The sequence below is a fragment of the Pagrus major genome, chromosome 13 (genome assembly GCF_040436345.1).
Source record: "Pagrus major chromosome 13, Pma_NU_1.0".
Classification (NCBI taxonomy): domain Eukaryota; kingdom Metazoa; phylum Chordata; class Actinopteri; order Spariformes; family Sparidae; genus Pagrus; species Pagrus major.
The window spans coordinates 17,566,343-17,589,257 of NC_133227.1; the positions used below are offsets into that span (position 1 = coordinate 17,566,343).

The 22,915-nt window shown below is 40.5% G+C and overlaps 1 protein-coding gene across 4 annotated transcripts in view; it reads left to right on the forward strand.

Annotated features, from left to right (window-relative positions):
* Nucleotides 1–11,045: 11,045 nt before the first annotated feature.
* The window catches only part of alcama (activated leukocyte cell adhesion molecule a), a 120,040-nt gene continuing 108,170 nt past the window's right edge, over nt 11,046–22,915 (forward strand). For all 4 annotated transcript variants that reach the window (XM_073479785.1, XM_073479784.1, XM_073479786.1 and 1 more), the window contains exon 1: nt 11,046–11,374. In XM_073479785.1, the coding sequence (XP_073335886.1) occupies nt 11,317–11,374 (58 nt within the window). In that variant the 5' untranslated portion in view covers nt 11,046–11,316. The remainder of the gene's footprint in view (nt 11,375–22,915) is intronic.

Sequence of the window (22,915 nt, forward strand, 5' to 3'; positions counted from 1 at the left end):
GGATGGAATTTCATTTTTAGCCCTGCTGAAAACTTCACCATGGATTCAAAGGGAAACTCTATCAGCAAGATGCTCAGTTACTGGGGTGGGGGTGGGGTGGGGGGCTTGTATAAGAAAGGATGACAAGAGAATCATTGAACATGGCTTTGAACCTGCCAGCAAGCAGAAGTGGGCAGCAGTAAGGCCATGTCAGTATTACAGTTTTACCTTCTATAGTTATTCCTCTGATAAACCAGGAGGAAGCAGTTTAATCATCCGTTTGTGCTTGTGTCTCTTCATATACTGTAGTTCCTCATCTGCTGTATGAATATGTGTCTAATAAAGTATAATTATTCATGACACGTGGACTTATTATTATACTCCCAGTCAGGGACGTGCACATGATTATAGAGGAGCAGGGGCTCAAAGTCAGAAAAGGGCAGTATGCGCGCAAATTTTTTTTTCAGGCCTTAATAACACAATATGTAGATTAATGTAAAATTAATAAACAAAGTACTTATATAAAGCTAACTACTTAGTTGTGTATCCTGTGTAGCTGTGAGTGATGTGCAATTGCCATTTCTTTTGTGTCAACAAATTATTGTCAACATGAGTTTATTCACATTATCATAATACTGAGGTTTGGAAGACATGCAATTCAGCTGCAGTTCTAAAAAGCAAAAAACACTGGTTTATTAACCATTTATTGCATTATTATTATTATTTTTATTATTATTAGTTTATTAGCCTACAGTAGTAGTAGCAGTAGTAGTTGTAGTTGCATGAATGCTTCTGCATTCATGCAACTACAACTACTACTGCTACTACTAGTACTACTACTACTAAAGCAACCCTACAGTAAGCCAGCATATAAAATGGTACAGTATCATTACTGCTTGGTCACACACACACACACACACACACACACAGCTAACATAGCCTGAGACCTATATTAGCTAGACAATAAGCTAGACCAATTTCAAGACTTCCCGAAACTGAGTCATGACTTCCGAACTGCTAGGCTAAGACTAATATGATATTTTTTCCAAGGTTGCACATTAACAAAGTTTGCATAACAAAAAGAAAATCATGGGAGGGCAAGTGCAAACTAGAAATACAGGCTACACATCTAAAAATGTGACAAAACCAAGAAATTACTACTGTGACTGCTACTGTGAACGTTAGTAGGAACAGCAATGTTTACAACAGCAAAGTCACAATAAACTCAATATCTGGAAGAAGTTTAAGATTTGTGGCAAGATAAACAGCCTACACAGACAGCTGTCATATTAGATTATTCATAACTCTCATTAACAAGCAGTTAGCTTAACAAGAACAAATGAGGGTTTTCTGAAATATGACTCATATTTAAGCATGTTGAATAAGTGGAAGGCAACTTGTTAGCCCCCACAAGGAAGTTATGTTAATGGATTTATAACTCACAAAGGTTCAAGTCGCTCTGCTGTCACGTCTCATCAATGTGCGTGGTGGAGTTCTCTATGAGGCAGCGGCTTTTCTCTCTCTCTCTCTCACTCTCTCTCTCTCTCTGTCGCCCCTCTGTGAGAGACAGAACGGAGCCGCAGCAGACAGAGAAGCAGCTTTAGGCTCAACACACACACACAGGGCAGTTGCTAGGAATTCTGGGCCCCCTGAAAGAATATCGGTGTGGGCCCCTCTACCCCATTCATTGCCACCTTCAATTTTCTTGTTTTTCAGTGTTCTTGACGGTGCCTGGTGTTATACACCCACTTTGTTTCCTTTTTTACGATTAACGACTTAACAAGTCAGAGTATTATTATGTAAATTATGTATTATTAGTTGTCTTATTCTCATTTCACTGATTTGCAACACGTTATTACACCTCTGATTGCAAATACATTTTCAATTAACCACTCAACAAATAGGTAGTGGGTATTTTATTGTATTTAACAATCAAGCACTGATATGCAAAAAGCAAAGTGTCCTGGCTCAAGATAGTCCACAGGGTGGAGCCCAAAGTAAATATGTAGCATTTAACTTAAATGTGCAAGTAAAACAAAAAGCACATGGAATACATTGTTGTAAATGTTATGTTTCATGGAAAAACTGATGCAGAACTAACCTATTCTTGGACAAAATCTAAATGGGCTTCTTAGTACCATAGCTCTAGGCGGACAGCTTCACTTTCCCAGGCAAAAAATATTTTTAAACCATTCAAAAGTCAGTGTAAACTGTCCAAAATTCTAAATGCAGTCTTTTTTACTTTGTTGTTGTCAGGTATTATGGTGTCTTTTATTTTATATTGCTATGAAAACAAACAACAACAACAAATCTTTGAACATTTAACTTTTTTGTATTTAGGCTATTCAAATGTCCCACTAATAACACATTTTACAAGACCACATTGAACACATCATGATAACGTAACTGACCTTCGTCTGATGCTCATAATTACTGAATAGAACTTGAATGCGTCATAATACAATTCAATGCAGCCTCTGAGTGGGCGCATACTGGAGCACTGTCCGACAGTGATATGTGTGAAACACACAGTCACTGTAGTAGCCCCTAAATTAGTAACGTTCAGTTATAGCTACTCTAGGAACCGTTGCTCTACAATGAACTGGCGACTTTTTTTTTTTTTTTTTTTTTTAATGAACTTGTCCGACTTGTCCAGAGTGTAGCGCGGCCAGATGACAGCTAAGGTAGGCTCCAGCCTGCGCCCCGTCAAAGGTAATGTTACAGACATTAAATGAATGAACAAGTAGGCTAATTGTTTCAGCCGCCCTCGGTAGTTTTACTCTCACCATTCTTAGAAAAAAAGTTTTTGATGTCCTGGGCCCCTGCTCTGCTGCTCCTACTCCTGGCCTCCTTCTCAACTCTTTTCTGGTGTCCGGACTTGTGCTTTTTGGGGGCCATCCTAACCCTGCTGGAGTTAGCTCGCTCTCACTTAATTCCGATGAGGAAGAACGAACCGCAGTGTGGACCAAACCATTTTTTAAGAAGGGGCCAAGGGGGTTATTGAAATTATTTAAAAAAACGACGGCGCTGCACACACAACACCGTATTACAAGGAAATGCGTACGGTAGATAACCGTGGCGTTTTTATACCGCCGTTTTTTTTACATCCCTATGCACAACAGGAATTTATTTATTTATTCATTAAAAAACAACAACAAAAAGGGCACTTTTTAATACGAGGCAAAAAAGGGCGGAGCTCAAGCACCACTTGGGCCCTATGTGTGCACGTGCCTGCTCCCAGTACCAGCTGTGTGTGTAGAAATTCAGGCTTTTAATTAAAGAACTCTGCTTGGGGTCTAAATTTAAAATGAAAATCATTCCTCACCAGCTTCATTGGTCTGTACTAAGTCTTAACTGTTTATAGCAGAGGGTCTCACAGAGGGGCCTGGAGGCAGTTGTCAGGGGTCCCCTGCAAACAAAAAACAAAAAAATGGTAATATTTTAAATGACATAATTGATATAAGCCGAAAATAAGTATAGAAGTATAGAAAGGCAAAATACTTTAACCCTAGTTACAGAGTGTATAGCCTATTAATGTGTCTAAATTGACAGGGAGTTGTGGTCTAATTTCTATCTGACTCTAGGATTTGATAACACTGAACAAAGCCTGCTATGCAGCACCATACTCTGAACTCAGAAATAACCAATATCCAAACACTGTTTTCAATGTGCAAAATGTGTCTATCATTTGTATTTCATGTGCATTTTCAAGTGTTGCATGTTAAAACCCCAACTGCCTTGGATCATTTGTAAATGTGACAGTCAAAATGCATTTCATTATGGGCCAAGCTGACAGGTAAACATGTGAAATTTCCCTATATGAATAATACAGACATGGCTTTATGGGCTGCGCTGCACCATCGTCCAATCATCTCTGCTCAGCCTCAGACTCCCTTTCTCTGCATAGTCTCTGTCAACATAAAATTTTTCCCACCTGGAAATGTATTGGGTATGCCATCATTATGGACATTTCAATATTCTTATTGTCTGACTGAGGAGGGGAGAGAGGTACAAGTGAGGCAAAGATAGAGTTACGAAAATATAAGAATCACGCTCTGTGTATTGTTTAATTTATAGTACCAGTCATGCCAGCCCTGTCCACCAGATGTCTCTTGTGACTTTCTGTCCTCTGTTGACCATCTGACTGCACAGTTACAGCTGCCTGCTCAGCTGCTCCTCATTAGCTCCCCTGTACAAAGGGACTGTCGGTTCCAGTATTGTTTCTGTTATGTTATCGATAAACCTACTGATTTACTAAAAAAAAATTCTAAACCTGGGACAACCTATTGCATGATTGTAATCATCAAAAGAATGTATTGAGCACCATCAGATTCTAGGGGCCAGATGTGTACAGGACCTTTATGCACAAAAAACATGTAGACGCGTTTACCCACACAAAACTAGTATTTATGAATGTAGACTGTGTAGTGAGAATATGCGTACCTCGTACATACTTCATACCATGCGTACACACCTTTTTCCAGAGACAGCTGTAGGTGAAAAGTTAATTGGACATTAAATATAAAACAAGAGATAGAACCTTAGAGTAATTCATTGTTCAGTTTGTTTGCCAATTTTACTGATGGGGTATTTGTCAGTCTGCACTGTGTTCATTAAAATGTCACACAGAGGCACATTTATAAACACATTTTTAAATTATTTATGAGTGATGAAGTTTATCATTATTTTTATTGACATTAGGGCCATTCTTTCCTGTGAAAGATACTTTTATTTATTTATTTGAATTGTGAAGTGTGTTTCAATATGAGCTATGTAGGTCAATCATTGATCATCCTTCTGAAGTTAAATAATGATGACTGAGATATTACCATGCTGACCGTTTACAGGTAACCTACATCATGTGCTCGCGCTATAAATAACCACAGCATGCGTAACGACAGCTGTTCTGTTCTGTTCTACTGAAGCTCGCTGATGTCACACAATCAGTTGTACTCTTCCTTCTTTGCCATTCTTCTCACCAACAGGCCTAATGAGCAGTAGAGTGGGCAAAAGTATCAATATACAAACAGATGTTTAAGGGGGTTTCAACATGCATTGTGGGAGTCAAAATGAAGCTTGTGATTGAATGACTGAAATTTATGAAACAGAATTGGGCAAACACACAGCTTTGTAATCTGACGAAAATGAATGTGTATGCATATTTCTGTCTTTGTACATAGCCACACAGTTTTAGTTGTGAATCTGCACAGAGTATATGTGTCTGCTCCCTGGTATTGTGCATATTGGCTCACTGTCACACTGTCATGACTCACTGACACTTGAACAGAACTGAGCCATCATTAACGATGTTAGTTCAATGTGTGCTTTTCCCACTGATGAGTCAAGTTGTTTGCTGTGAAAAAACGACTATAATGGGTGAACAGTCTGTCCCATTCCGACTAAGTTGAGAAACAGTCTTCCACTTCAACAAACTACACATTGCGGTACTTGAGACACTGGTTGCTAATTCAGTTGATCTCAGTAACTTGTAAAATTGTGTACTTCTGGCCTATGTGAGGTCAGACTGTCTCATTTGGAGAAGAGGCACAGTTTCAGGCTGGCCTTTATGGACCAACCTTTGCTGCCTGTGTTCTCTGGAGGATCTGACCCAGGGGTGGGCAAACTTTTTGGCTCAGGGGCCATTTGACTTTTAAAATTTGACAGACGGGCCGGGCCAGCACCAGATGTATACATATCAAACATAAACATATAAAAAGCATTACAGTGTTAATACTTACATTCACTTTTAGTGGGAAAAGTGTTGTTGATCACCCTTTTTTGCCAGTGCATCGAAGTCTGGTGTTAGTTTTGTTGTGGCAATTCTCAGAACAGATCTGAGGTGTTCATCACTCAACTGGGATCTGTGGGGTGCTTTGTTGGTGTTCATCACACTAAAAGTCTGTTCACACACATACGTAGAGCCAAACAACACCAGCATCCTCTGTGCCATCTTCTGGATGTTTGGAAATTTGGCTGCGCTTAATGAAGCATAAAACTCATCCAGTTTAAGAGAGTTGAACTTCTCCTTCAAGACGGTGTCACATTGGAGATCAATCAGTTCCAACTGCAATTCCTGTGGTGCCGTTTCAGGGTCTTGTGTGAAGGGACATGACACCAGCTGAAGTGACTTGTCAATTTTTCCAAAATCGGAGAACCGATGGCAGAATTCTCCATGCAGGTCGTCCAGTGATTTCCTGTATTTTTTCACATGTCGAGGGGCCTCTTTCAGCGTAGCCAGTGAGGGGAAATGAGCAAATTACTTGTTTGACATTTGCTTTGAGAATAAAGCTAGCTTGGTTTTGAAGGCTCTGACGTTTGTGTACATTTCACGTTCAGCTCATTCATGTGTGTCAGTATGTCTACAGCAAAACACTCGTTGACATACTTTCCCCAAACTTAACCAGCAGACATTAGAGTGGTAAAGCAAGTCCTGGTGATCAGCGTCAGTTTCTTCAAGAAAGTTAATAAACTGATGATGCTGAAGTCCCCTCGCTCGAATAGAGTTAACAAGTTTTAAAACTGGCTTCACTACGTGATCAAGCTGCAATACGGATTTACACAGTGCTTCCCGGTGGATTATGCAGTGTAGAAAAATTACCTCCTGCTCAGGCTTTCTTTCACCCTCTCCTGGATTCTTTTGAGCAGCCTGACGTTTTTTCCAGTCAGATTTGGCGATCCATCTGTGGTAACGTTGGCGAGCGTACTCCAAGGTAGCTTGTGCCTTGATGACCCCCGACACGCTGTCATACAAGTCATCTCCCCGCGTTTTCCCCTTTAGGGATCCCATGGCCTAAAACTCCTCTGTTATCTCAAAATTGTCATTAATCCCTCTGATAAAAATTAAAAGCTGAGCGGTGTCCTTTACTTGCTAGCTAAATCTTCGTCAATTAGCTCAACATGGCGAGTCACTGTCCTGCGTGATAAGCTATTTTTTTCAAATTTGTCCTTGCTATCAGGACACAAGATACCTGCTGTCTCTACCATGCACTCTTTGAGAAACTCCCCTTCGGAGAAAGGCTTGCTGGTCTTTGCTAATTTGAATGCCAGCAAATAACTTGCCTTCGTTCTTGATTCTTGGATGGCAGTTTGTCGGATAAAGGTGTTTTGCTGAGCCTGCAAACTAGCTGCCAACCTCTGAGCGGTAGCCGTCAGTTCTTGCGTTGACTGGTTGTTAGCGTAATTAGCATGCTTAGTGGAAAAGTGACGGCTGATGTTGTATTCCTTTAAAACCACAACGGTTTCTTGGCAAATAAGACATACAGCCTTTGACCGGACTTCAGTGAAAAAGTATTTAGTTGTCCATTCCTTATTAAAGACTCGGCACTCACTGTCGACTTTTCTTTTCTTTGGCCCACTCATTGTTGCAGATGGGTTCAGAGCAGTAGCAGAGTAATAACAGAGAGTAGCCCGGGCGCAAAATCAAGTCAATGTATCACTGCGCCTAATGCGCCACCTGGTGGAACGCCAGGCATTACAGGACAAGGTCAAATGAATGCAGTCATAATTATGATATGATTTGATTTGGGCAATTCTGTACCAATCTTCGGCGGGCCGGATTAAAAGGACCAACGGGCCGGATGTGGCCCGCGGGCCGTAGTTTGCCCACCCCTGATCTGACCCCTGAATTGATACAGCTGCAGTGTCTGTATTTGGTCCTGTTTGCTCTTGTTGCCTGCAGGTTGCATGTCAAGGCACATGGAATGTAACTACAGACTTTATTTGAGATTGCAGTAAGTATGCAGTGGAAACCGCACCCTAAAGCTCCTGGTTATTGCCAGTAAAGACAGGCTATCGTGTTCAGTCTCATGGAGCTGAAACTGTTCAGTGATATCGAGGTGAAGAACAGAACTTTGTTTGATTGCCTCCACTAATGTCTAACCATTACCTTTCATACAGACAAGTCAGTGGTTACACAACATTTCCATATAATTCAAATGAATGCCCTATGTTTTATATCTTGCTTTAGGAAATTGTATTTACCTCAAATATAGAAATTTTAATAAACATACAATATGGATAGGATATGAGATGATAAATTAGTCTTTACTGAGACATTCAACTCCATCGATGACCATCTAGAGATTGCACCTGAAAACACTTGACAGAAACACAAGTTGGATAGTTTAGAGATGTGCACCCTGTCATGCTGGAGCAGGGAAGGTTGACCCAAATGCAGGAGATGGCAGGCAGGAAGTGCAATAGATGAGGTTTAAATCTGGATGGTGGCAATACAAGGAACAGGCAAACACGAAGAATCATCAGGGAAAAAGGAACAGCAGGATAACAGAAACTAGACAGGAACACGGAAACTAAGCAACTGGAATGGGAAAGCGCAGGGTCATGGAAACAAGGCAGTTGATTTGGCAAAGACTGAACAAAAGACTGGACTTAAATACATACTAAATAAACGAGGTGCAGGTGGAGTGAGGCAGAGAAACACAGGTGAGGGTAATGAACCAAAAAACACTCGAAACAGGAAAGATGCTGAAAGGCTGGAAAAAGTGTGAAAGACACTGTGGAAGGAAAGCAGATGGGGAAGAACTCAGGTAACAGGGCTGGACTAATTAAACAGATGCAATAAAGGTGTGGAGGGAAAATCCATCTGGTGAAGGAAACAGGAGTGAAAAACGAACACTGGAAAAGGGCAAAATACCCCACAAAACCTAGAAAATGCACAAACAGACCTACAATGAAGCTAAAATGACAGGACCACGACACGCCCACTATTTAGTCCACTGAATAATACGTGTTGCCTGGCTTCAATCTCTTCTACCATCACTGTTCTCTAAACAGTTAGATTTTTCTCTGTAGGTTCATAGCTAATAAACCCTCATTTGCGCTGCATTACTATGATGGGAAATCATAAGGCAGGTGCTGTCAGTTTAAGTTGATTTGAGATTTGTAGTGCATACGTTTTAAATAGGATTCTTAAAACCTGCTTAAGCAAGGTTGTTCAAGCTGAGCATTTTTTATGAATCTAACGTAAGAACAATGTCAGAAATGATGCCAAGATAAATCAGAAGTACAAATCCAAGGACATTTTATTAAATGAGGCCACTGTTCTAACATAGCCATTAAAGTCACTGAATTAAATACTAAGATCTGGTTTTATCTGGTTTACAGTAAGAGTGGCTTACTGAGCAGTACTGGCTGAAAATAGTACAAATGCACTATTTCCTCCTGTTTAAGTAATGCTTGCTAAAAACCACAGTGACCAGCCGTTTGAGGAACCAGTGGGCTTGAGGCTGAGAGCCTCAGAAGGAGGCAGACTGATATGTTTCTTTGAGTTTTTCATGTGATTGGTTGAGAAGAACAAAAACACTGAATAAAGACATTCTTGTCCTTTAAACAAGACAAGGGATCTGTGCCAATGACTGGTCCATCTCTTCCTCTTTTTTAGACATGTACAATGCACTTGAAGTGTTTGAGCATGGTACATCTGAGTCAGGTGGGAGCACATGATCTGGCTATGCTTTCACATACCAATTTGACAAACAACAAATCCAGTAGAATTTTTAACTTAATGCAGTGGCTGAGCTGTATTCTTGTTCCAGCTTCTGCTAACTCTCATCATTGGCAGGAAGAGAGAACAGCCTGCAGGAATGTTGGCTCCCCTGTACTGTATAAACTATGAAGTGGGGCCTATGATTTTCTATGAGTCTACATTCTTTCAAATGTTCACAATGATGACTCTAAATGCTGTTCACCAAAACCATGTCAAACTACTGTTATCAGCCTGCCCTGGGGCCTCCATTACAAAAGTGTTCTTAGATTTATCCTTGAACTCCTTGAAGTCTTTTGTCTTTCTGATGGTGTGTGTGCAGCTTTGGAGTGTACATTGATCATAAAACTCATGCACAGGTTCCAACAGGCTTGGATGCATATGTGTCCCAACTTGCAATACCCCTACAAACCAGCAGGAGAATCACTCACATCAAGTTGAGGCTTTGCGTCAAAGAAAGGTTTTTATAAATAACTGCTTATACTTGTTTTTCTGCTTAAGTGACACTTGAGATCATTGATTGTACTGTTTTATAAATGAGGCCCCTCGCCTCTCTGTGTAAATATGCACAGAAAATACTGCAATCAGTTACATTATTTCCTCCTTGAGAGTGTAGAAAATCCTATTCAACATAAGATTTAATTCTACCTTAGCTGGATGGAAAATGCAATGCACTCATCATACATTTATTGACTGTGAGCTTTACAAGAAAATAAAATATAAATGTTCAAGCTCCCCTAATCAGCATGGATTTTAATTGGCATAAATTTATAAATTTTTCTTGTGGCTGCTGCTGATATTAAGTGTGTGTGTGTGTGTGTGTGTGTGTGTGTGTGTGTGTGTGCGCGCGTGTGTGTAAAGATATGTATGTCATTCTAATTTTACAGTCTAATATAAACGTTATTGGCCAAAATGGCATCAGTGCACTAAAACAATAAATTTCACTGGCATTTTAATATTCCTAAAATACCCCAAGCAACTATTTTCTGCATTAAACACCATTACTCTAAAGGAAAGTCCATCAGTAGGCGTCATAATGCCGTTATTTCCTTGCTTGCCAATATATTATGTATGATATCATTAATAGTCTTATTCTTATTATTATTGGATTATTGGGAGTGCGGTCGCCATGAGGGGGTGTACTTGGTCCACAACAGTGTTTGGATCGGTAGTGTATGTCAAGAGGTGTCCAAATGAATGCCAAGAATATTGCATTGCTACGCACATCACCTGTCAGTGGGAAAATAAATGCGTCATAGCTGTGGTTGCCTGCGTGTGCTACTTGGAAGTCCGCTGAGATGTGAAAGGGAAATACCCTCCGTGCCCAGAGTGATAGGCCTATTGAAATTCTGTATGAGACGTTATAATGTTGTCTCATTGGCAAACTTGTTGTAGTCAGGCCAGGGAACCCCCCCAGACGTGTTTCTGTGGCGCTGCGCTTTGTTTACTCACCGCCACGTGTATCTGGGAGTGTCCATATTTCCGACTGCATCTTAAGGGACATAAAACAAAAAGCCCCGAAGAGCCTCCTTCTTCTCTTCCTCCTTCTCCTCCTCTTCCTCCTCCTCTTTCTCCTTCTCCTCCGCCTTCTCTTCCTGCTCCTCCTCCTCCTCCTGCTCCTCCTACAGCCGCATTGAGCTCTCTGTATTTCACCTGTGTTCTCTCACTGATCGGAGGACTTTGGCATGTTCCGGACTTCCCCCACCTCTTCCACTCGACAGTGACATATTTGCCGGCCATATTATTCCTGTAGCCTGCTGCTCAGACGGACTTCAACTAGCCACTTGAAGCTCAGCAGAGGTATCAACAAAGCCCGACTGCTACTTTACACAAGGATGGATTCTTCTGCCCTCATGTTGCTGACTTTCATGAGCGCCGGGACGTTTCTCCAAGGTGAGCCTCGTTAATACTGCAGTAAGAATACCTTTCAGAACACGTATAATAGCCTACAGTAGCTATCTTATGACTTTTACTCGAGACCTAGTTTCCGGTTGGTCTTCATGTAAATACCGCTGTTACTGTAGAACTGATGTATAATCATATTCACTGCTGTGGGCTGTGAATCAAATGGTTTCGACGGCTTCCTCCTTCATAAAAATGCAATCATTCACCAACTTAAGGAAATAACATCACGTATCTAAACTTTATCATGCTATATATATGCTGTTAGATGAATTAAATGAATGAAGTCAGTCAGCAGTGAATTGTTGGGTAAACTCATGCCTGTAAATAAACAGGTGGGTTTACCCTCTATTAGCCTCCAAGGCAATTACTTTTAATAAAGCCAACTCCCTGCTCAGCCCCCTCTCGCCTCTGTGTCATGGAGCAGGATTCTGTCCCCAGGGTACAAATGTGTTCGCTGCTCTTAGATCATTTGTTTGTATTTAGGGATGTGGTTGTTTAAATTCTGCTGTAATCCAAGCCTCTGTTTGTGTGTGTTTGTGTGTGTTTATTATTGGCTGTGCTTGCATGGGCCAAGAGAAGCCAAAAATAACACAGTCATTCACATTTAATGACTTCTGTCACTTAAGGGAGAGTATGTCCGCATTTTCTTTTTAGTCACTTGACTTGTATTCGAAACAAAAAAGATTGACACTCTTTCTACTTGTGTGTGTGGCATAATGAAGATGTCTAATGCGAGTTGTCCATATATAAAGCAAATTAATATTCTTCACGCTGTATGCCCCTGGGGCTCACAAAGCCCTGTTTTGGGAGTCAGTTGTTAGCCCTGTAAATGTATCTGGGGTTGATAGTGAATGGATTTTGTTGATGAGAAACAAAGGCTGGGCTTTGAAATAGTTAGAAACACTTAAGGAACTTTAATCAGCACTGGCATCACTGACGGTCTTGTTTCACTTACACAAAATAAGTCAGAATAAATGTTTGTTTTCCTTTCTCCTAGCTTTTATCTCTGAGTTGTCTGTGTCACTGGCCATCCCTAACTATTCATAGAGCTGCTCTTTGTCAGAGTGGCTTGACAGCAGGCAGCCTGTCTGACTGGTGGCTGAGTGTGTGTGTGTGTGCGTGTGATGGAAGATTGTGTGGGAGGGGTCCATTGGTGGTCGACACTCAGCACAGCTGGGGGCACCGTCTCCATCACTTGATGCTATCTGCTCTGTCTCTGGATCAGTGACTCCACAGGGGTGGGATGTTTTTTTTTGTTTTTTTTTTGTTCACATTTCATTCATGATGAAATCTGTATTTATCCTCCACTTAATGATAGATACCAGCACAGTAGATAGCAGCTGAAGTCAGTTTCCTGCTTGATCTGTAGCATTCCTCAGATCAAAGGTGGAATGCTTTCAAAGGGACTTTCAGACTTAGAAGTTTGAAGCCATGGCAGCTCTTTTCAGGGTGACTTTACACTGGTAAAACTGCCAGCACAGATGTGAGGGGATACAGCATAGTGTGGCTGGGCAATATATTGATATTATATTATTATAGTGATATGAGACCATACTTAGATTTTGAATATGTTTATGTGGTGATATGGTATAAATGTAGTCTTTTCCTGGTTTTAAAGGCTGCATTACAGTTAAGTCATTTTCTGAACTAACCAGACTGTTCTACTTGTTTTAATACTCGTCTTTACCCACTTAGTCATTATATCAACAGTACTGATGATTATTTATCAAATATCATATTGTTTGAATATTTTGTGAAGTAACAATAGTCACCACTACAATATCTTTGTGATATTGATATTGCTGTTTTTGGTTAAAAATATTGTGATGTTTGAGTTTGTTGCCCAGTCCTAGCATGGCACAGCATTCCACCCACAAGAGCGTCTGCAGCCAGACCCCTCTCCAGCATTCTGCAACCTAGCCACCATTTTGTTCAGTTCTTCCAGAGTTCCAAATCCATAGTAAGTGTAATATACACTGCCCTCCCAAAAAAAAGTCACAAACTCTAATATTTCGTTGGACCACCTTAAAGTTTGATTACAGCACACATTTACCATGTCACAACATTTTTTTGTGTCCCGAGTTGCATTAATTTCTCCCTAAGATCTTGTATTGATGATGAGAGAGTCAGCCGCTGCATTATCTTCTCCAGCACATCCCAAAGATTCTCAATGGGGTTCAGGTCTGGACTCTGTGGTGGCCAATCCATGTGTGAAAACGATGTCTCATGCTCCCTGAACCACTCTTTCACAGTTTGAGCCCGATGAATCGTGGCATTGTCATCTTGAAATATGCCTGCGCCATCAGGGAAGAAAAAATCCATTGATGGAAAAACCTGGTCATTCTGTATATTCAAGTAGTCAGCTGACCTCATTTTTTGGGCACATAACGTTGCTGAACCTGGACCTGACCAACTGAATCATCCCCAGATGATAACACTTCCCCCACAGGCTTGTACAGTAGGCACAAGGCATGATGGGTACATCACTTCATCTGCCCCTCTTCTTAACCTGATGCACCCATCACTCTGGAACAGGGTAAATCTGGACTCATCAGACCACATGACTTTTTCCATTGCTTCAGAGTCCAATCTTTATGCTCTTTAGCAAATTGAAGCCTTTTTTTCCGATAAGCCTCACTGATAAGTGGCTATACAACTGTTTCATCCCAATCCCTTGAGTTCTCTTCTCATTTTGCATGCTCTTACTTTCACTATTAAACATAGCCGTGAGTTCTACCGTTGATTTTTTACTATTTCATTTCAGCAAACATTTAAGTGATCTCTGATTGCGATTAATCAGGTATTTTTCTGACCGCATTTCTTCCTCAAAGATGATGGTTCACCTCTATCCTTCCAAGTTTTAATAATTTGTTGTTCTTAACCCAATTTTAGTAATTTCAGTAATCTCCTTAGTTGTTTTCTTTGCTTGATGCAGGCCAAGAATTTGACCCTTCTGAAACAGAGTAACATCTTTTCCTAGATCACAGGATATGTCTTCTGACATGGTTGTTTAAGAAATGAGAAGCTACTCACTGTAGCAGTTAGGGTTAAATAAGTTGTTGCCAGCTGAAACATATTAATCACTGCAGTAATTATCCAAAGGAAGGCTCTTACCTATTTGCTTAGTTAAATCCAGGTGGTGACTTTTTTTTTGGCCAGGCAGTGTATGATATTCATTGAATCAATTAATTGGTTATCTTTCCCTTCTTCAAGGGTGGTGCTCCTGAGGTGATCTAATGTAAATTAAATCTTATTATTCAATATGATTAATAATTATCTCTGATGATCAGTAATTAGTGTGAATGCTTGCAGCATAACCCTGTCCTTCCGGAATTTATTAAAGTTATTATTCTTCCATATGTTTTTCGGCTCACTTTTCCTCCATTCAACCATTCAACTATCAAAATGTTCAGCTCTTTAAGGACATAATGGGCATCTACTTTTGGCATTTCTATCTTTTATACTTTTGGAAATGTTCAGCTTTTTCTGCTACATTTTTCCCATTCATCCTTATGGGGAATTTTTCAATTTTTTTTATTCTGCTACTACTTCAGCATACATTCAGCTATAGAAACGTTCAGCCTTCTGACTTTTCAGCTATTTCAACAAAAAAAATACAATGGAAGTAAATGGGAAAATCTTCAAATCCTCTTCAAAACCACCCGTCTTTCAACTTCTTCTTGTCCCTCATACTTTGAGCTAGAGACACCATTCCAACTTTAAAAGAGTCAGAAGACCTTGAACTATTGGGCATGTATTCAGCTTTTTAAAATCTTTTACGGTTTTGAAATAATCACAGTTTTAGTTTTAAGGATTTTTAACTCGTCTTCTGGTTTTATAATGGGTGTGTATTGTGCGAGCTAGAGTGCGTGACATCATCGCTAGAGTGGAGAGCAGCTGGAAAAACTAGAGAAAAAATTCTCTTCAGCTTGATTTGGATCCCACATATTTTACTTCACATAGACAATATATACATAGACATGTAGGAAATCTTGTTGGCTTTCAGCTGATGGTCTTATTTCAGATGTAGGACTTACACTTTTGGCTGTAGAAGCCCTAGAGCGACAAGCACTCCAGCAACTCCCCCATAAGCCGCAATGTTAATTTTGAGTCTAAATTTCTGGAGGGGAGCAGACGGTACCGTTTTTGTCTCTCGCTCTGGCTCCCTCATTTTTCACCCTACAGAAATAAAAAAGACATCACATGGTTCAGCAATGTCTCCTGTTACTCACTGTATAAATATTTTGGCCATAACCATTACACTTTTTTCTAGACTCACAGGAATTTGGTAGGCGTTTTTGCCATTCATTCTTATGGGGACATTTTCAACTGTGGTTCTGCTACTGCTCCAGCATGTGTTCAACTAGAGAAACCGTTCAACTATCAAAATGTTCAGCCTTTTAAGCTCTTTCAGCCTATTACTTTTCAGCTTTTCAGCTTTTTCAGCTTTTGAAAAATTAAGCTTTTTCTGCAAAATCTTGACCATTCATTCTTATAGTTTTATGCATTTCAGGCAAGTATTTTCCAGTATATTCAGCAGTTTTTTCAAAATCACTTCAGCATGTCAGCATTCACACTGTATTTTCGCAGGAAATGCAATTTTTCTAGTTGTTATTGATAGCCAAATTTAACCTAAATTAAAAAATGTTGCGTTAGTGTCCCAACATAAGTGATTCGTTTGCATTAGGCCAATGCTTAATTTGTAAAGAAAACACAGACAAGGTGCTGTCTGTGTTCAAAAAAGTCAGGGCCAGGGGTCACAAAGTCAGGGGAAACCAGCTTAGCTCACGTTTTGTGCACAAAACTCACAGCTTTAATTACAATTCAGGCGTCACTGCGTGACATGACCGCTTCCTCTGTCTCTTTGAAATCAAATTTAAAATGCCTGCAAAACACGTGATTTTTGAGAAACTTCAGTGGGAAATTAAAGAAGGAACAGCTAGATAACATTACATATTATACAACATTTATTTGATTGTGACCAAGGAGGTGTTAGATCCTATCAAATAGGTGCTGGTCCAATGTGAGATGTCCTGGTTCCTGTTCTGGCAGGATCTGGCATAAATTAAGCCCTGCGTGAGGCAGTGTACTGTTGGCAATCACTCATAACTGCAATATTAATTTCAGCATAATTTTGGCCACTGCTAAAATTTAAGATTCACATTTTTAACTCTATAGCCCAAAGTCTTTATTCAACCCCATGAGTCTGCTACAAAAGTAGAGGTCAGCTGGTATTAACAAAATAGTGCATTGTGGTGAGAATTTTTCTATCAATCAAATGTACAACCCACTTGATTAACCAAAATTACTTAGGTTATTTACTACCACTTTGAGCCTTTTGCTGTTGTTGTATCATTTCACGTTGAAATTGTTATTGGCCATTATTGGTTTGATCAGTGGTCTCTATAAAGGCTGATCAGAAGAGCTGATCTGATGACACAAAACACCTAAGACAGTTTCTCTACCCGTTGCTAAAATGCCAAAGCATACTGCTGGCGTAAAACTAACAGCATCATGTCATCCTGCCTGTGAAGAATAAAACTGTGTTTGGGACCAACAGTCCTCAGCCAATCAAGTCAAGTCAAGTCAAGTCAAGCTTTATTTATATAGCACCTTTAGCCAAGGCGCTTTACAATTAAATACAATTACAATTACATACATCAGATAAAAGCACCATAAAACACAATAAAACAATAAAATAAACAATAAAATAAAATATAAGAAACAATAAGAACTGTCATGATAAAACAATCAGTCAGTTAGGAGTGTTAAAAGCCAGGGAGAAGAGGTGGGTTTTGAGCAGGGATTTAAAATTTTCTAAATTTGGAGCTGTTCTAATGCAGAGTGGTAGTTGTTCCAAAGTTTTGGAGCAGCGACCGCGAAGGCTCGATCACCTCTTGTTTTTAGCCTAGATTTTGGTATGTTGAGGAGGAATTGGTCGGCTGACCGTGATGTTCTACATGGAGTGTGGGCAACAAGCAGGTCACCTAGATAAGGGGGAGCCAAGCCATTCATGGCCTTGAAAGTCAATAATAAAATTTTAAAACTTATCCTCTGGCAAACAGGAAGCCAGTGGAGAGACCTCAACACTGGGGTTATGTGCTCAGTTTTCCTGGTGCCTGTTAAAAAGTGAGCGGCCGCATTTTGGACCAGCTGGAGACATTGGATAGAGGACTGGTCTAGGCCCACATACAGAGCGTTGTAGTAGTCCAGCCGATTTGTAATAAAAGCATGTACCACTTTTTCTAAGTCACCCGGTGGAAGGTAGGCTTTTATTTTGCTTATTAATCTCAATTGGAAGAAGCTTGAGCTGACCACCGATGAAATTTGTTTTCCAAATTTAAAAGAACTATCAAGGTGCACTCCCAGACTTTTCACGGAATTGATAATATTTGAGGAGATAGGCCCAAGGATAGGTTCATCCCCCAATGGCAGTGGGGAGCCAAACACAATAACTTCTGTCTTGTTCTCATTTAATTTTAAAAAGTTTGAGGACAGCCACAACTTAACTTCGTCCAGACAATCAAGCAGAGGTTGCAATGCACCTTTGCTTTTGATTTTTAAGGGCATGTATATCTGAACATCATCAGCAAAGCAGTGGAACGAGACATTATGCTTTTCTAATATAGAACCTAGGGGCAACATATATAATGAAAATAGGGTGGGGCCCAGAACCGAACCCTGGGGGACACAACATAGGAGCGGAGCATGTCCAGATGAATAATCTCCCAGGCGAATTGAAAAAGTCCTGTCCGTCAGGTAGGAGTTAAACCATTTTAGAGCAGTACCCCTGATCCCAACATAGCTCTCCAAGCGGGGCAGGAGGATATTGTGGTCGACTGTGTCGAAAGCAGCCGTTAAGTCGAGGAGAACAAGGACTGCCGAGTGACCGGAGTCGACTGTTAAGATCAAATCATTAAAAATCTTTAAAAGAGCTGTCTCAGTGCTATGAAGCTGTTTAAAACCAGATTGAAATTTTTCATGGATACCATGTTGATCTAAAAAATCTTGAAGCTGCGATGAAACAACTTTCTCCATGACTTTGGACAGAAAGGGCAATTTGGAAATGGGCGTAAAGTTGGACAGTAGGATCGAGATTTTTGTTTTTGAACAGGGGTTCTACAACAGCATGTTTAAAATGAGCAGGAACACAACCAGACACAAGACACATATTTATCAGTGAAAGGATTTATGTCCCCACAGTGTCAAAAACCTCCTTCAACAGGCGAGAGGGAATGTTATCAGAAGGGCAGTTAGTAGGGCGGAGATGATGCACAACTCCCTGTAGAGCTGCCAGTGAGATGGGCTCAAAATGATCCAACACTGCTGGGCACATAGATACCATATGAGGGTCAAGATCAGTGGAACTGGCCAACGAGGATCTGAGGACAGATATTTTCTCAGCAAAAAATCTTAAGAATCTATCACAGAGGATGGACGAAGGTGTGACTGTGGCTGCATCGCATGGATTGGCCAAAGAATTAAAGGCACTGAACAATACCTGTGGCCTATGACAGTTTTTGGAGATTAATTGAGAAATAAATGCAGTTTTTGCACTTCTAACAGCTTCTTGGTAGTCAGACAGACAACTCTGCAAAATCTCATACGACACTTGAAGCTTCTCCTTTTTCCATCTCCAATGACAAACTAAATCGAGCCCTGATTAAAATCGAGCATGTCTTCTCATGCAGTCAATATAGTTACAATCACTGGCTGGATATAAGCTCAAGACCTATGAAAAATATGATGATCCTGAAATGTTTTTGCAGTACCGGTCAGTCTTTTCCCTCAGTCACATACAGCTTGCTGGCAGGACCTCGCAAATATGTTGCACTGGTTAAACCAAGAGGGCACTGCAAATCTGTGTTGAAATCACCAGGATGATAGGATAGGATTACGTGTTAGCTGTGAGCAGCAGAGTGCTGCAGGGTGTTCGCATGCAGAGTTGAACAGTAAAGTGCAGTTTAACGTGACAACACAACAATTTTATTGTAAATGTACTGAAGTACTTTAGCTGAGTAGCTACAGTTTGGAGGTAAAACTACTGTGAGTTTGGAGTTACAAACACTTTACATCAGTTTACATTTGACCAAACTTCTGTCAGAGATTAAAGTATTCCGATACAAGCAGTGACCAGGTGATGGAGTAGTGGCTTCAGGGCACAAAGACTGAGACACCTGAGACTAAGACAAAAATACTATTGTCCTAAGACTGTTCTTTACATTTTGGCTGTGACTTTTCAAGAAAATTATCTTCTCATCTTGGCTAAAACAGCAAGGTGTTCAGATTTTACTCTCTAATACAGCAGAGACAGAAGTACCTTATTAAAGGTCACATTTCTGCTTTTCAGAAAGATCACTGTTAGAAACCTTCAATGGAAAAGCACAGGAGGAAGTGAAAGTAGTGAACAGAAACTAACCCGGAAGTGAGGCAGGAGTTAAGCCCTCTGTTGCGGGCCAGAGGTAGAGGTATTTAGGAGGATCTATTCATAATAATGTTTTTTTTTATAAGTGCATAATAACCTGAAACTAAGAACCATTGTATTTTCATCACCTCAAATTCAGCCTTCTATAGCTACCAAGGGAATGGGTCCTCTTCCACGGAGTCTGACACATTATATAGGCCTGTTTCTACAGTAGCCCAGTATGGACACACTGACTCAGGAGAGGTCCTTTCATATTTTTCATGTTTCTAGCAACCATGGTGAGGCAATGACGCCACTGAATCCTATACACTGGTCCTTTAATACACTACTTGGCTACTGCATCAAACTGAGCCTCCCTAACAAGCGTCTCTCAGATTAGGAATGACAACTTGTTGAAAGCTACTGGTTGCATGGCAACTAGTGGCAGCCAAGTCAGTGTTGCAGTTATTATGTTTTGTCATGAATGTAAGTACTGCTAGCTAGGGTTTTTGATTTTGATGTACAACTCAGCAAATTAATGTGTAAGTGAGATGAAAGAGCCACCATGGAAAAATGCTGTAGGGTTGAGGAGAAAAGGAGGTTTAAGGAAAAATTAAACTCGCTTACTTTGTTTGACCTCGGAGGCAGATAAAGTGGTCTGTCTTATCTGCAAACAGGCAAATTCACCGCTCAAAGAATTTAATGTAAAACACCATCATGAGCTCAATCACAAATCCCACAACAAATTTGTGGGTTTTCCTGTGCGACCTTCAATCATATGCTGACCCTCCTAGATTAGCACTCAACAAACTTTGACAACCCCTGATCTATATGATCATTGTTAAAAAATACACAGTACAAATCTACCAAATTGGTATATTTCCATATAAACAGTTAATCCTCCCAAAGACATGGTTTCTTTCAATCTTATTGCAACAGCATTATTTAAATTTTCCATTTTCATTCAAATCACAGTACTTTTCTCAAAGGATTCAGCCTCCTTTTTTATTACATGATAGAACCCGTTCTTTGGTGTCGAGCTTTGATTCTTTCTGAGTACTGTTTAGAATTAATTCCAGTCAGGCTGTTATTACATTCCACAGATATACTTTACAAGTACTAACTGCTTTAAGTTAGTAAACCAAGCTGTCCTCTTTTTGAAAACAAAACAGAAAAGGGGACTAATATTGCTGACAATTGGGGCAGCCAGACAGGGTAATGATGTGGTATGCAGCTGCACTTTAAATTGCTTTAGCTTGGGGGACGGGACGGTTAGAGATGCTGTCTTCATCTGCCCTGACATGTAAAATGGCTCGTCTTTTTCTGGAGGGAAAATACCTTGGTGGGGGTCGGTAGTGGTGAAAGAGGACCGAAGGGTTAAAGGGGTAGATATGTGAAGACAGACAAGGGGGCAGTTACCTTCCTCTACCTTCATCCAACATCCCCAGTAGCAGATTTATGAAAGGTCACAGTCCGTTTGAAGCCCCACCTAAATCTCTTTGTCAGATGGCTTTAGTTTGATTTGTCAGGTTCCAGGGCGGCATTCCGAAGGGCCGCTATTCCGAACGTTCACTTTCATGTTTCGGAATGCCAGCCCTTAATTATTTTTGAAAAAAGGGCTCCATTCTGAACCTGAAAAAAGGTCTACCTTCGGAAATTTTCAGAATGGCGGACCATCGGAATGGCGGTCCTTCGGAATGGGGGTCGCCCCCCGATCTTGTTAGACTATTGTCATGTGAATGGGTTAAAGGTTTACAACATTCAGAAAATTCCACCTGCTGAGCTGCTGGTGAAATCTTTTCACAACTGCGACTGACTGACTTCTAGCTAATTGCTTAGGGTATTTCGTTTATATTCTTTTTTAGTTTTCACTTCTAGCAGCAATGACATCTTTAAAAGCTGAGACAGCTTGGGATGCCATCATGGTAATATCACAAATCAGAAGAAGTATGTCTAATGTTGGGGCATTCACATTTTGTTGGGCAGTACAATGGGCTTCCCCCCACTGCAGTTTTCAACAACTCTCCCAGTTAAAAGCACCTTGCTCACCAAAATGTCCATAAACAAATACCAAAAGTGAAACTAAATGAGATCATGGGTAAACCCACTGAAATACCAACTGACACATACAACATTTGTCACATGAGACAGTATGACTCATGTGTATTACCTTTTCATCCTGTGGTGAGTGTTAGGTTGTTTCCATCCAGTGACAATGTTATGGTGGTAGTCATTTGGCAGATCCAGGGAAGAGTGACTGCATCAAACCTAGAAGTTAAACACTGTGTTTGCCCAAATCTAAACGGGAAGGCTGCAGCTTTGTTTAATGTGCAGCAAAATTAAAATTCCATGAAGTACACCTTGCCAAGAAGAAACTCTGTGGGGAAATGCTTATGGAATGAAGCAGCAGTGAATAGAAGCAGTTAAGTAACATGATCATGCTTCTGCAATTCTGATTTTCTGACTCAGCTGTTGACAGGCAAAACAGTCAAGCTATGTGTTCTAAAGGGAGAGGTGGGGAGGATTTTTTTTCCATCTGCACTGGTAATGGTTTTTATCCCCCATAGAACTACGAGATTGATTCTGTTCATTGATGCTAAAACTGTAACTGTAGCTGACAGGATGAGCCATACTGTCCTTTGCCAAGCTCAGAAAGACATGTTAAAATAACCTGGTTACTGAGGAATTGTTAGATTATCTATCTATAAAGGAATGTCAGTAGATGGTAATACAGAGTGACAGGGAAAATTGGAGGCTGGGGCAGTGGGAGTTCACTGGTTGGACACAGGCAGTGCAGCTTCCATTTACAGGTGAAAAGAAAATTCTAGAAAACTCATGTGACAAACGGTATATGTGTCAGTGTGTATTTGAGTGGGTTTACCCATGATCTCATTAAGTTGCTGATAGAGGAAGTTGGTGATGGTAGCAGAGCACATAGTCATAAAAACCCTTTTACACTAACACAGCATGACAGCGTGAAGAAACATTTTGGGGCCCCGCAGAGGATCTTCCACTGATGAATCCTCCTGCCTCCCACCCTGTCTGCAGCGGCTAAGTTTTCTAAATGCCCTCAGGGAAATTCTCAATTCCCCTGGAACCACACTCCCTACTGTATGTCCATGTAA